Source organism: Melopsittacus undulatus, chromosome 6 (genome assembly GCF_012275295.1).
Source record: "Melopsittacus undulatus isolate bMelUnd1 chromosome 6, bMelUnd1.mat.Z, whole genome shotgun sequence".
Classification (NCBI taxonomy): Eukaryota; Metazoa; Chordata; class Aves; order Psittaciformes; family Psittaculidae; genus Melopsittacus; species Melopsittacus undulatus.
Genome location: NC_047532.1, coordinates 66,324,607 through 66,338,829, shown reverse-complemented (window position 1 = coordinate 66,338,829; position 14,223 = coordinate 66,324,607). Strand labels below are relative to the sequence as shown.

Below are 14,223 nucleotides of genomic sequence, written 5' to 3'. Positions count from 1 at the left end.
AACCATATATAATGAAGTGCATTTTACCTTTTTATCCCCCTGTTTTCGCCTCCGTAGCCCTGGTCTGTAATCATCTCCAAAGCGCAGGAAGTAATAATATGAAACTAATCGTTCTATAGGATCTCTTATGACATTTATGTAAATTGGTTTCTTTTTGACACCAAACCTAAAGTAAAAGAGGAAAAAAAATGCCTTTTAAATGCCAAATCAGAGCTTCCCATTTAATACTTAAAAGCCTGTTTCTACTGACCCAACTGAAATCTACATACAGAGAAGATGATGATGAGAGGAAGTTTAATGATTGCTTCCTCTTACCTTCATTATTCAGTGTGTTACATGGATGTGAAAGTCAGTGCCATTTCACCTTTCCTGGGACTGTGATTTATTTATTTTTTTAAGAGAAGCAAACAAACCTTAAACATCCTCACACAATAGATACCAAAATGTTTATACAACCGTCCTGGCTCTAGAAATGCCTTAATGAGTCTAGCAGCCACCTACGTGTTTATAATAAGCATAAGCAAGTTTGATATTGATTTCCTGCCCTCCTGAACTGTGCTATCCAATGCTGCAAGTGGTTTTCTTGGCAAGTCTCCAGTTGTCAGAGACATGATTTCTAACAGAAGGTATGCAGAGCACAGAGCCCATCCATTACCTGGGTTGCATCCATATGGCTATGCTTATTAAATAGAAGCCTAAGATACTATCTGTAACCATATTAACTTCTCTATCCGAAAATATACCATTCTTCCTTAGACATTTACCTTAAGCAACTTTTGATTTACTGTGATACAAACAGGAAGTCTGATGAAATGAGGTGATAAGCTCATAGGACAGGCGAGAAAGATTTAAACCACCAAAACAGTTTTGTGCAAATGCTACCTTTTCAATGATCTACATCCAAGGCAGCTTTTACGACACATTTCTCAGTTTTATTTTCTTTTCCATTTGAGACATCACTGTGGCAAATAAATATGGTATCCAAACACTAAAGAGGTTATATCACAATGGGAATGTGTGTCAGGTGCGGTACCATTATTGTTCAAGTGGTACTCTGTGAATTATAATACCAGATACTGCTCATGTGAGGAATCTTAAGTTGCAAAAGCTGAATAACAGAAACACAGAATAAGCAGAAGAGAAGAAGTTAAAAAAACCCCACAATTAAAAGGCATTACTGTTGCAAAAGGCCAGCAATACAGATGTGGAAATTGTTAAAGGCAACAGCAACTGGTTCTTCAGATGTTACCAGCAGAGTACCAATTCATTAGACCGTAGCAGGTAAAGGTGACATTGCTGACATCTGTCTGTATGCCAGCTCTTACTCCCCAAAATTTGCAAAACAGGAGCACGTGGATCAAAATGATTCAAAGTCCAGACTTCAAACTGCACCTCCTTCAAGTCCGCCAAAGTGCACCTGACATGCACGGGCAAACCCTTCTACAGACTCTACTGCAAGTGCTGGAGAAGGCTGGAACAAACCATTCTGATCAAGCAGCAGCCTCAACCAATAATACGTTTCTCTGTGTTAAATGAAGGTGTCAAGAGCCCTTGGAAATGTTTGTTCTGGGTTGTACATTCAAGTAGATTTGCACACAACCTTGCAAAACTCGCGTCACTTAGGATAACATAAGGTACTTCATACTATAGCTTTATTAGTAATTACAATGATTTTGTGACTGCGTTGTCAAAGAATTTTACCAGAGTTTACCAGAGAAAAAAAGGGAGTAAGTGGGGAGAGGGAGTGGATCAGAAATTGAGAGGAAAACAGATTTAAACTCATATTACTGTAATTTTTACATGGATGGGTTATGATAACCTGTCCTCAATACCGTAAGTCATTGACTGAATGTAGTACTTTAAGCTTCAGCATGTTTTAAGAGGTTCTTCAGATATCTGACTGTGGACCCAAGCCTGATATCTGTGTATAAGCAAGCACTGACTTGTTGCAAATACTTACATTTCTCAACTACAAGAATGTTCACTACAAGAACACACCTCACAGCCTGAAAAGTGTGGGCCCTGCCAAGCACAGCCAAAGTATTCAAGGTATTATTTTAATAAAGAAAACCTGACATATGAGAAAGCAAGCTATGTTGGGGGAAGGGGGCTGGGAAATAAATCATTTAGGGGAAAGGACAACAAACAGCAAGTGCAAGGATAACACAGTCCTAGCGGGAAGATGCAGATGAAAGAAATCTGTGAAATTGCTTAGCTGCTCTCTAGATGTAAAGAAATTATTTTATGTTAAATGTTGGGAGTATCTGACGATGTTTTCAGCTTTATGAAGTGAGCAATGTATAGAATCATAGAATGGTTGGGATTGGAAAGGACCTTAAGCTCATCCAGTCCTATCCCCCTGCCATGGGCAGGAATGCCCCACACTAAACCATGCCACCCAAGGCTCTGTAAAACCTGGCCTTGAAATTAAATAACATTAATTCATTCATTCCAGAAAGCTGTTACTCAGTTCAAAGGTGTATTAATGTTGCAGCATTTTAACTTTAGAAGGCAGAAAAGCAGCTAATGAAAGTTGGTACATTTTATTTTATTGAATGAGTTGCGATTAAGACTTCTTGCCTGTTACTTTCTCTAAACTTCAAGGTTTTACTTGGTGCCATTGGTATTATCCAGCTACTACTGTAGCTTGTAGCATTTTCTATTATATAATATGCTGTACTGGGAATCTCGGAAGCTCTCACTTCCCCTTCTCATTCTTTGTAATCAAAAGCTAGAATTAAAAATCTGTGCACATAAGAGAATAATTAAAAGCAATGACTAAACAAAAGAAGCTCTTACACACTAAAAATCTAATTTCATTAAATAAATCATGGAATCATAGAATAGTTAGGGTTGGAAAGGACCTTGAGATCATGTAGTTCCAACCCCCCTGCCATGGGCAGGGACGCCCCACACAAAACCATGTCACCCAAGACTTTGTTCAACCTGGCCTTGAGCACTGCCAGGAGTGGAGCATTTACCACTTCTCTGGGCACCCTGTGCCAGTGCCTCAGCACCCTCACAGGGAAGAACTTGTGCCTCAGATCTAACCTTAACTTCCCCTGTTTCAGTCTGAACCCATCATCCCTTGTACTATTGCTACAGGCCCTGATGAAGAGTCCCTCTCCAGCATCCTTGTATTCTCCCTTCAGATACTGTAAGGCTGCAAAGAGGCCTTCCCACAGCTTCTCCAAGCTGAACCAGCCCCAGCAGCCTGCCCTCCTACATAAATGTTTTAATGCACAGAAACATAACATGACTGAGGCTTGACCACCAGCAGGAGGTGAAAGTACTGGTTACTATTGGTTGTGCAGTCAAATATGCTGAGATCTGAAAATCCCACTTTCAATTTTCAGGGCATTTCTGCATGCTGCAAGTGCAAAATGAAGCACTGTCTACTAAGCATCTTAAGCAAAACTGACTTGCCAGTTCAAGAAGAGGCTTCACAAGACTGAGCTACTGAGGATCACAGCTTTAGATCCATTAGCAAAAATAAGACAAGGAAAGAAAAGCATGAAAGTGTGACTACAGATATGATCTTGAACCTCTGAAGTCACTGGGAGGATTTTTACCCCATATTCTTTTAGATTAATTTTAGAAGCAGCAGGACTTAACTCCAGAATAATTATTTCAGTGTTTTTTATGGCAAGGCAAACACATTAGGCCAAAAAATGCTTTAAGAAATAGTTTTTTGTATTTTGATACAGTATATAGGGATACTCTGATAGAGGACTACATAACTTAAGAGTCAGGTGGCATTACTTGTTATATGAAACACACTTGAGAACAAGTATCTTAAACTTCCCAGAATGGGAAGCAATCCTAAAGCACAACTGCCAGTGTTTTAGAGAAAAGCCAGGATTTTCAGTAAAACAAGCCTATAATTCACACAAGGAATACTAAACACAGCGTATAAATAGTTTTTAAATGGGGCTCGGCTACACTTTAATATGCAAAAAGACAACAGAAAACTGTGAAAATCAAACCCAAATACTGCTCAGCACAGGAATTTCAGCGTGTGAACGTTTCAAACCTCAGCTGTCACACTGTCATCAGTAGAGGGCACTAATTCCCTAGCTGCATCCAAAGCAACCACAACTACTATGCTGCTCAACAGATAAATCCAAGGGTAACATACTTGGCAAAGTCCAAGTAAGATATATGGCCATGGTAAAATCCTGGTTTCATTTCCTTCCAGGAAGTCACATTCTTCACAAATCGGACCTGTAAAAGACAGCAGAAAATGTTTCTGTAGAGCTGGAACACACTGAGTTTCCCCACACATGGTACCCTCTGGTTTATAAATCTTATCATGTATTACAAAACAAAAGTCTATTTTGAATATCAGCAAAGAATTTGTGCCACCTAAAACAGACTTTTCTTCAAGAATACAGAGGACTCTGCTTATATCATCACAATTCTACGATCAGAAAGTAAACCAAAGCAGAAGACAGCAATCAAAAAGGCAATTCAAGAAAAGCTTCCACAAAAGCATTAGCAAGACAAACATTTAATTTTTGTCAGTCCATTTTTTTCTGTCATTGGAAAAGAATGGGGAATTCCTTCAGCAAGAAGCAGAAATACACATACACCTTTGATGGAATTGTCTGAGCTGTAGTTAGTCCCTTAAATAAAGCATACCTGATTTACAACCAAGTTCTTCGACCGATTTTACTGGAACAAGAAACAAATCTCATGGTTCATTTGCTCCCCCATCTCAAAATGCAGTGCATGAGTAATCCAAAAATTGCATAAAGGTATACAGTGCAAATTAGATTTATAGCTTACCATTTTGAATTGTTACCTTAAGTCTAACATTTTAGTGAAGCTTCCATGTTAAAGCATGAAGCAGCCCTTCAGCAAGGGCTGATAACGCAGTTGCGGGCAAACTTCACAAAAAAACAGGAATAGCTTTCTACTTCAAAGAGCAAAATAAGGTACACACCCCAAACTAGAAAGGATTATCACATTAAGTGGGATACACAAACCCTGAAATAGCTTGGCTTTATTAGATGAACAGAGTATTTTAACATCAAAGCACTTAACTCAGAAAGTTATGTCAAAACTAATCAACTGGATAATAAAGAAAAGATGATAAACTTGTGCTGCCTGGCCCATCTGACAATGATAGGCCACTTGTGAAGCTGCAAATGAGAAGATAGCATTCCCTGCACATCTACAGTATCTTTTCTGTTATACAGTGACAGAGATAGCCACGAAGATACTGAGGTGAGATGAGAGTCAAAAAGGGAAAGCTGGAGAGCTCAAGTCAATGCACTAACATTCTGTAAGGTCTAATGGACTGAGAGTCCTCGAACATGATACTTATTATTTACTATCACCAACCAATTGAGGAATTTAAAAGCCAAGACTGGCCTGCTTCTGTTTCTTCAAATGTGCAAAACTCGCAGTCTAAGACTTAAGAGGTTGATAAAACTTACTTATTTCCTGAAACACTGGCTCCTGGGCTCTCAGGTAAAAGAAATGCACATTACTTTCCAGTAACAGGCAGCATTCATTTTTTCAGTGTACAAGTTTCACAGTCTGTGGCATTTCACAATTTAAACCATATACTGCACATGAAAACTGTGGCAGATCTAGCACTGCGCAATGTTACACAATTGTGTTTCATAAACTGCACTGGCTTTTCTGCCTTGTTTTGTCCATAGCACAAAATGATACGTATCTATGAGATTTTGAATTCACTTGATCTACCTTTACTGCTACTGAAACAAACCACACTTCATCAGCTGTACCTTTTAAAGATTAATGACAGGATATTTTCAGTGAAGACCCTCAGTTATGAATACTTCTATACCTGAGAAAGAAGTTGCCTAAATGCAAAGTATACATTATACTCCCTTTCATCATCTCCAACCCCCAAAGCGTCACAGCGTTTAATAGACTAGGCACAGGGAAATGTTAAGTGAAAGTCCCAAGGGTCTCAGATACTTGTGCCACCATCTGGCACCAAACCTTAGATCTTCCAGTAATGGTTAAAAAAAATCCTTTATTGTCTTTGTCATATAACATTGTTGTCTGCTAAGTGAAAGCATTTTTTATGAACACAGGATTGGTGTTACAGCCTTTTATTAACTTCAACACCAGACAAGCTAAGAGGCAGCTAGGAAAGCTTTATAAGGCACCTGTGACATTTTCATCTGCCTTAAGAAGGACCAACCCCACATTGTGTTCTGAGAATACCAGTTTTTAACACCTATAAACACCCTGCAGGAAAGAGATTCCCCCCAACCCTGTTCGCAGCATTTCAACAATCAGAATTGTTCCAGGTCACAGGTAGCCTAGTAAGTCTGGATTCACACATTTTAGGGCAGAGATAAATATTGCTTGCTGCTTCATACTGTTAAATATGATCAGTTTTACCTTTCTTTTCAGGGTTTAACAGATAGTGGAGCTTTCAAGAGACTGAGCAAGCTTCTCCATATGAACCCAACTGAATAAAATGTGAGGTTATTTTAAAAGTGCAGATAGACGTGAATGGAATTCCTGGGAAGTTGTTTCATGGTGCTTTTATATAATCAGCTCCAATCAGCTGAGCTTCATTGAATTAAAAAGCCAGATCAAACATACTCTGGGGGCATAAGATGTCCTGAAAGGTAAGTTAAATACATTCAGTTTCTAGGACGATAAGAATTTATAACAAGTCCCAGTGAGCCAAAAGGGAAAATGTAAAATCAACCAGCATACTTGGTCTGAGCAAAAAAATCCCTGGGAAATGTGTATGTGCAGACCAACATGACGCAGGAAGCCTCCATCTCTGCTCGCTGCTTCCATCAGTCCCTCTTCTCTATGGTCTGAACAGAACATCCGCACACTCTGCCACCAAAAGGTGGTATGGTCATTACCCTGTGGCTTGGTATCACACAGATTTTGGATACCCAAAAGGCCCCAGCTTTTCATGTCATTATATTCTAGTTTTGTTTGTCAACTGCTGAATAACTGACTCAAAATTACGAATAACTGGGGGATGAATACCACCAGCACAGCCTGGTGAGGACACATGAGGATTTTCCACTCAAGTATGACTTAAGACCAACTGACACAGTGTCCTCATTAAAAGAAATCTCAGTTCAGGTTTCAAGACCAAGCATAATGGGATGACTGAATGGAAATCCCTCTGCAGGAAGGCACTGGTAGCTTAGTTATCCAAACTGTCAAATAAGACAGTTAATAAGACTGTCAAATAAGACTGCTCTAAATCAGAAGTTTAGGAACATTGGAAACAGGCTAGCGGCACACCTTTGTATGCATGCCATAAGAAACCACAAGCAAGCTAAAGGCAAAGGCATCTGAGAAGCAATATTGTAAGATAGTGAAAAGACAGAGTTCACCAGTTCAGCTGTGGTGCAGCCAGGCATAAACATGTTCCAGCCTTGCATGAACAGTTCTTTCTCAACTGAAAGTACTGAAACATGGAAGGGTCACAAGGAGGCTCAGGGGGTGCAAGAAAGGCTGAATAGATTAGGCTTTAAACTCCCTATTTTCACAATTTGTGTCAAAGTTCACGGGTATGGAGCACATGGATGGTGGAAACCCCTTGAAACCTTGGAGGCTGAACTAGATAATCTTTCAAGGTCCCTTCCAACCCAAACCATTGTGTGATTCTGTAACTGGCCCAAGTACAGCAGTGGACAATAGTGCTCACTAGGCCACCTAACTGTGTTCAGGAGCACATGAGAGTACTTCTAACAGTCACTCCAACCTTTTCCTCGTTCCACCTCAGACAGTCATTGTTGGAAGTGGAACTGAAATCAGTACAAGTGCACTATCCTCTGAGAGGTCACTGCTTTAGAATACATTTGGAAGCAAGATTATACATTTTGAGGTGCTCCTTTGACAAAAATGGAGAGAGAAACTGGAGGAGAAAAAAGAATGAGGAACAGAAAATAGCAAGCTGATAACTGTACCATGGCTTTTCTATGTTCACAATAGCAGTACAGAGAATGTGTTCTTACATCCCCTTTTCTAACACTGTATCATAGATTTACGCTGGAAGACAGAACAGTAATTTCATTTTACATGTTTTAGATGACAGTCTCATCACGTAACAACAAAGCTGAAGTTTGTGTGGCTGGTATGCCACCCTGTGAGCCATAATACAGGCATCCTTATGGCCACAAAAAGCACCAGTACTGAAACATGCAAGAAATAAATAAAGTCCCAGAAAAACCTACTCTGATTTAATGAAAGCCCAGTGTTTTTGTTGCAGACCACACAGGTCAAAATGCAACATGGGCAACATGGCACTTAGGTTACTGCAAAGAAAAGGCCCAGCCTGCGGAAAGAGGGGCAGTTCCCAGGATCCTGCTGTCAGAGAAGCTGCAAAAGAAAGGAGGGCTTGCTGGGACAAGTTCCATCTGAAACTAAAATGGATGTGTTAGGGACTCTGACTGGATTATCTCAAATCAGATACGGATTGTATTTGGAGTGGCTTTTAAACAGGCTTTTTTTTTTTTGCAGATTGCAGTCAACAAGTAAACGTTTCACCTATGGACAGAGAGCTTAAAAACTGTTACAGATTTAGAGCAGTTTGGAACGAGAACAGCACAAGTACTGCACAATGGAGGGCTCACTGTTACACAAATCTCTGTCAGGCCCAATGCAATCTTCACCTTGCTTAGGGAGATTTGCTTTAACAAACAGTATCACTGATCAAACAACTTTGTCTCTATATGTCTATGTATTTTACTACTGGTGCATATACAGCTAATGCACTCAAGTGAGCTATACTGATGAAGGCGGCATGTACTTCAAGCAAATCCAAGCCCACAAAGAATAAACCTCACCAGCTACTTGTCATCTCCAGAATTCTGCTTTATCACTTATAATGGCAAGTTGCTATCTCGATATACTATAGATAAACAAATATTCTTGTTTGAACAACTATGAAATATGTAAAGGTTTTCATTGGCAGCATTTCCCAGTTAATGGCTACCAAAGAAGAGGAGTAACAATTCCCTAATTAAACAACATAACTTACCACCTTGGACAATGGCATGGTATCAAATGAAGGTAGAACTGTCAATATTGTATACATGGTCAGCACTGATAGATTTTCGTCTTTTAATAGGTAGTATTATAATATTCCCTCTTATATTAGAGGGAAAATGAGGAAGAGAGTTTCTGTTAGGCAAAACTAAGCCAGTAAAGAACAAATGTATACCACCAATGACTCACTTTCCCAGTCTTCAGGGCAGACCCCCACATTTCAAAGAGACACCTTGACAGCAACAGAACTTGTGCTTGGAAATGCAGCTCTAAGTGTGACTGACTTGAGTATGATTTTTAACTAACAGATACAGGCTTGATAAATCTCCTTTTGAAAACTCACTCTGCTGTTAATGCACAAGCCTTTCTTGTTCTACACAGCAGACAAGACTATGGGGCTGGCTATCAGGTTGACTCTTGGTAATCTCAGTAACCACGTATGACTGTATCACCTTCATGTTTAGGAAAAGATTTCACACCATCAAAAACTCAACAATAACACAACCCCACTATCAAAAAAGAGGTTCTGTCTCAAGTACATTCAGTATCCCCTGCACATAGATCCTACCTCAACCTTTTTCCAACACAGAGAACTAAAATTGGAAGGTTTGTTACCATCTGCTTCCTCTTGCACTGCTCCAGCAGCTGTGCTGATCTGCTTCTGCCTGTAGGCATGCACTTAAAGGAGCTGGAAGCCTCAGTGCTGATGTGCTGCAATGCAGAACAGCTCCTGCCTCTGCTGCATATCAACTTAAGATCATCGGCATACAACCAGCTGCATATTCCTGAGTGTGGAAACCTTTGTTTTACAGACAGGGCTGATGACATAGTGATGTGTCAGACCTCTGACCTGAGTTCCCTGAATGTGTACTCACCATGAGCAAACCCAGACTACTTACACAAAAAGACCCTCCTCCCCCAGCATACCCCGCCCCAAGAAAAACAGAGCACTGATCCTTCATCGTCTTTTTTAATACTCATCATCTGATGCAGTGGTAGCCATGGTCATTTCTAGCCTGGGACTACACTGATACTAATGAGAGATTTAAGCGAATGCAAAGTGCCCCATCCTTTAGAGTTTAAGTTATTTACAATCACTTCCTTATACCTGTGAGACATGACCAGACCTAGTATCAAAGACGGAAACATAGCCCTGACAGCAGGGCACAGTGCCTGCACTACTCATAGAGGAAACCACATAGGACTGCATTCACTGCAGGTGGAGATGACAGGCAAATACTATTACACAGCCAAAAGGCAGACATTTGACAATACAATAAACTTTTACAGCTGTAACAACAAAGGTCATTTCTGCCCTAGCTGTGCTCCTTTTGGCTTTGTTTTCAGCTGATCAACAGATACTTACCTCCTCCAGTAGCCCAGCAAAAACCTAAACTTATTATTTAATGAATAACATTAATTCTTTACAAAGAAAACTTAAATGCATTAGAATTCACTTATATTGGAAAATGTGACATAAAAGCCAGTTCCAGATAAGTTTGCAATAGGAAAACATTTTCTGTACTTCCCCCCTGTTTAACAAAGACCTCCCTCCCAGATGCAGCAGCTTACCTGATCTTGCAGAGACATAACAGGATTATTTTTGGTTGTATTGATATGTAGAACATGATATTTGTTCTTCGCACAAAGATCATAGGCAATATTTGTGAAGGAAGTGCTGGCAGTCTTAGGTACTCGGTTGTAAATAATCACCACATCATCTTCTTCATCCAATCCCACATCTTGTCGGGGGCCATCTACTGTATGACGTTGTTCTATTTCTCTGACTTCATGTCTTGCAATAGCTCTTTCTGTTAAAGGATGGCAAATACAACATTTCAATGTAAATATCACCAGTTTTGAAGTTCAAAGCATTGAATGCAAATAACCTGGTGAAAAGCAGTAACTCCTCAGCAATAAAGGAAACGCTGTCATTATATCACACATCTGAAGCAAAACTTGATCTATATATGAATGATACAAGGTGAGTTAGACTAACGCAGAACACATAGACTAGAAAACAGTATCCTTAGGGAACACATACCATATTCTATGACTCACACTAATGTTACTGAAAGCCATCGTCTCTAACGAAGAATGCCTATAATGCACTATCAAAATTGTGACGTACCCAAAATGTCCAAAATAATTTCTATAAAACACCTATTAAAAATGATAATAGAAGGAATAATTCAAGCAATTTGCTGAAATCAGGAGAAATAACAACACTACAGATTTAGTCAGCTAACTGTTTAAAGGCACCAGTATCCAGCTGAAACCACTGTTTTGGTATTTCAACTGATACAAGCCCGAAGTGTAAAGCATTACAATAAATGTGTTTGCAAAAATTCAATTAGATTTATTAATTTCAAGTTTGACAAGAACAGAAGCAAGAGGTGCTTACAAATCAGTTAACATCAAGGTGAACAGCGATCTCTGAGTACTGAAATACATCAAATACATCAAAAAGAAAGAACCATGGAAAAGCAAGCTATGAACAAGTCATTTTGGCAAGGTGAGTACACTGCAAATAAACCATTCTTCCTTTTATACAAAGGGCAATACCCTAAGTAATTGAGCTCTGCTTCAAGTGCTAAAAGCCTATTTGGAAAATAAAACCCACAGTATTACAGCATTTTGGGGTTTTTTTTGCTGCTGCTGAATATCAGTTTCTTTGTGCTGATCCAGACATAGCTTTATTCTGTCCTGGGTAAGTATGCACTTTAACACAATTTGTAATACAGATGTCAAAGCATCTTTTCTGATTCATTTATTGTGATACTGCCTTCAATAATGTATTCAAAGAAATCTGTGTTGGCTAACAGTGCAAGCTGAAGTCAGTACCACAAGAGTAACCTGTAATTCTCTGTATCATGTTCTTACACAGGGTACAGCTCTTTCTGGATGACAAGCTTTTAACAGCAGCAACTCTTGGCCTTTATTTCCCCTGCTTTCTGTAACCCAGCTCCTTCTATTCTTTCACCACACCTCTTTAATTATAACGTAAAATCGCTCTTAAAGCAGAATCATTAAGCTGTGAACATCACTAGCCTGTAGTTCCACAAAAATTGTCTTCAGCCACAAACTTCCATCTGTCTGAAATGCTTCAAAGCTTAAACTCACTCACTCTCTCATATGCTCGTATCTCACACCCCATAACTAAGTTACATCAGTATGAAAATGTTTGTAGAAAATTCTTATTGAGTATATCTCAATTTTCCACATGACATCTGTTGCTCCCCACTACATCAATCACAGTTTTTGCTCTTTCTTTTCCCGTTTGCTACCTCTCCCATCACTGCTGGCAAACGTCCTATTTTGGAAAGAGATGAGGCAACAGACTCAGGTTTCATCTATGTGAAGACAGTTACAACAAGAAAGGACAAGCAACTCTCCCCTTCCTGCCAGTAAGCGATTAGAGCAAGCATTTGGTAGGGGACATAGTTAGCCACATGGCTGCCCAGGGCTACATGGATATGGAATACCACCTTGAAAGGCTAAAATGAAACAAATTAAATTTGTATTTTCTACACCAGAGCAGTAGTAGATCTCAGCTAGATTTGAATAATTGCACAGAACTCCAGGGTTGATGAAGCTGGCTGGTGTGGAAAGAAGCCTCCCCTTTTCTGTGAGAAGTAAACATTTGTGACAAACAGGCATGACTTGCAGGAGAAGTGAAGTGTTCCTCTAATGAGGTATTTGAAACCACGATGATTCAAGAATTAGTGTGGTAAGTGCACTTTAAAGGCTATACATAAGATATAAAAGATGCATAATTAGATGCAATTAGCAGAAAGGCTATGGCATACAATCACCTGCAACTTTGTGGGAGGGGAAAGCAAAAACCCAAGCAAGGAGGAGAACCTTCCCAAGTGTGAAGTACACAGACAGTTCTATTATCGAAGACAAGGAGGCTTTCAATTTTAAATTAAAACGAAAACTAATCCTTATGATAAAGAACTGAAATCACTGCAAAAGTTAGAAACCAAAAGCTGAGATAATGTGCACAATGTAAATTGCTGAAAAGCAAGGGAAGCTAAAGCTAGTGAGAAGCAAAGTCAATGTGTCTAACCTGACTTATAACATTGCTTATATGTTTTTAGAAGTACGGCAGAAAATGCAATGCATGCTTTAATGACGCTACATGTGGAAGATACAGAGGAAGATGATGCTAACTATTTATTAAATATATTTTGTTTACCAAAAGTCTCCTGATTAACTTTGATTAGGAGAACTTGTCTATATAAGGTTGGAACAGCTTCACTGAAATAAATAACCACTTTAGGTAATATCTTTCCTATCAGAGATCCCGTGGATAAAATTAAGTCCTACAGTCTTATTGCTTTCATTGCACTCGATTTAAACTTGATTTTGTAAGGAAAACATCTAGGCAAAATGAACAGGAGCCAAATGTCTAAACAGGGTTAAGAGAGTCTGCACCAAGTTTGATACTAATTAACTCCATTGATTTAAAAAGATAAGCAACACTTAAGCAAGTGGTACTTTGACTACCAGGCAGATTTTCATAGTAATATAATACAGGGTAATTTTTAGGCATAAAATATTCTGTCTCCCACTTTTTTATTCCTGCCTGATTAGGTTCACTGTAACAAATAATCCAATTACTATACAGTTGGGGAAAATGCTGTTCTGTCATCTGCAGTTGTCCTGCATGCCAACTTCCATCAACTGCGAGAACAGTTTACACACAGGCAGTACCAGATATGATCAGCGTAATAAAGGTTGCTACATTGGTTATTTACCAGCAGATGAATTACTTGCAGAAAGCCTTTAGTTGGCAGAAGTAGCTGTTTATAAGCTGCAGAAGCAGTTTGTTTCCTCAGCTATTTGTCTATGTATTCTTTGAAATCCTCCTTTATCACATTTGTGTAACTGACAGCATCTTATATTTCTTGAGCCATCCTCTTGTAGCAATAAACCAGCAAATACCATTGCTAGCAACAAGTTGATTTGCCAGTCAGATGCTACCAGAGAAAAAACATCTAATCTGCAACTTTTCTCCTTCAGCACAAGCACTGACAACCCACACAATCTGTATGACAACACTGAGTACAGAAAACTGCACAATTATTTATCAAGACTGCTGCCCTTTCAAGTCAAAACTGTTTGTCAACAGTTTTTAAAGTTATTAATTGGAGAGAAACAGAGAGACCAAGTTTGATTGACTCTTCATCAAGGACTGGAGTAATCGGA

General features: G+C 39.2%; 1 protein-coding gene across 2 annotated transcripts in view; it reads right to left on the bottom strand.

Annotated features, from left to right (window-relative positions):
* The window catches only part of HS2ST1 (heparan sulfate 2-O-sulfotransferase 1), an 84,807-nt gene that overhangs the window by 10,878 nt on the left and 59,706 nt on the right, over positions 1-14,223 (bottom strand). For both annotated transcript variants that reach the window (XR_004080219.2, XM_005146531.4), the window contains exons 2-4: positions 10,582-10,820; positions 4,139-4,224; positions 28-166 (exon numbers count right to left, since the gene is read on the bottom strand). Coding sequence is in view for 1 of the 2 variants with exons in the window: in XM_005146531.4 (XP_005146588.1) it covers positions 28-166; positions 4,139-4,224; positions 10,582-10,820 (464 nt within the window). In the remaining variant the exon portion in view is untranslated. The remainder of the gene's footprint in view (positions 1-27; positions 167-4,138; positions 4,225-10,581; positions 10,821-14,223) is intronic.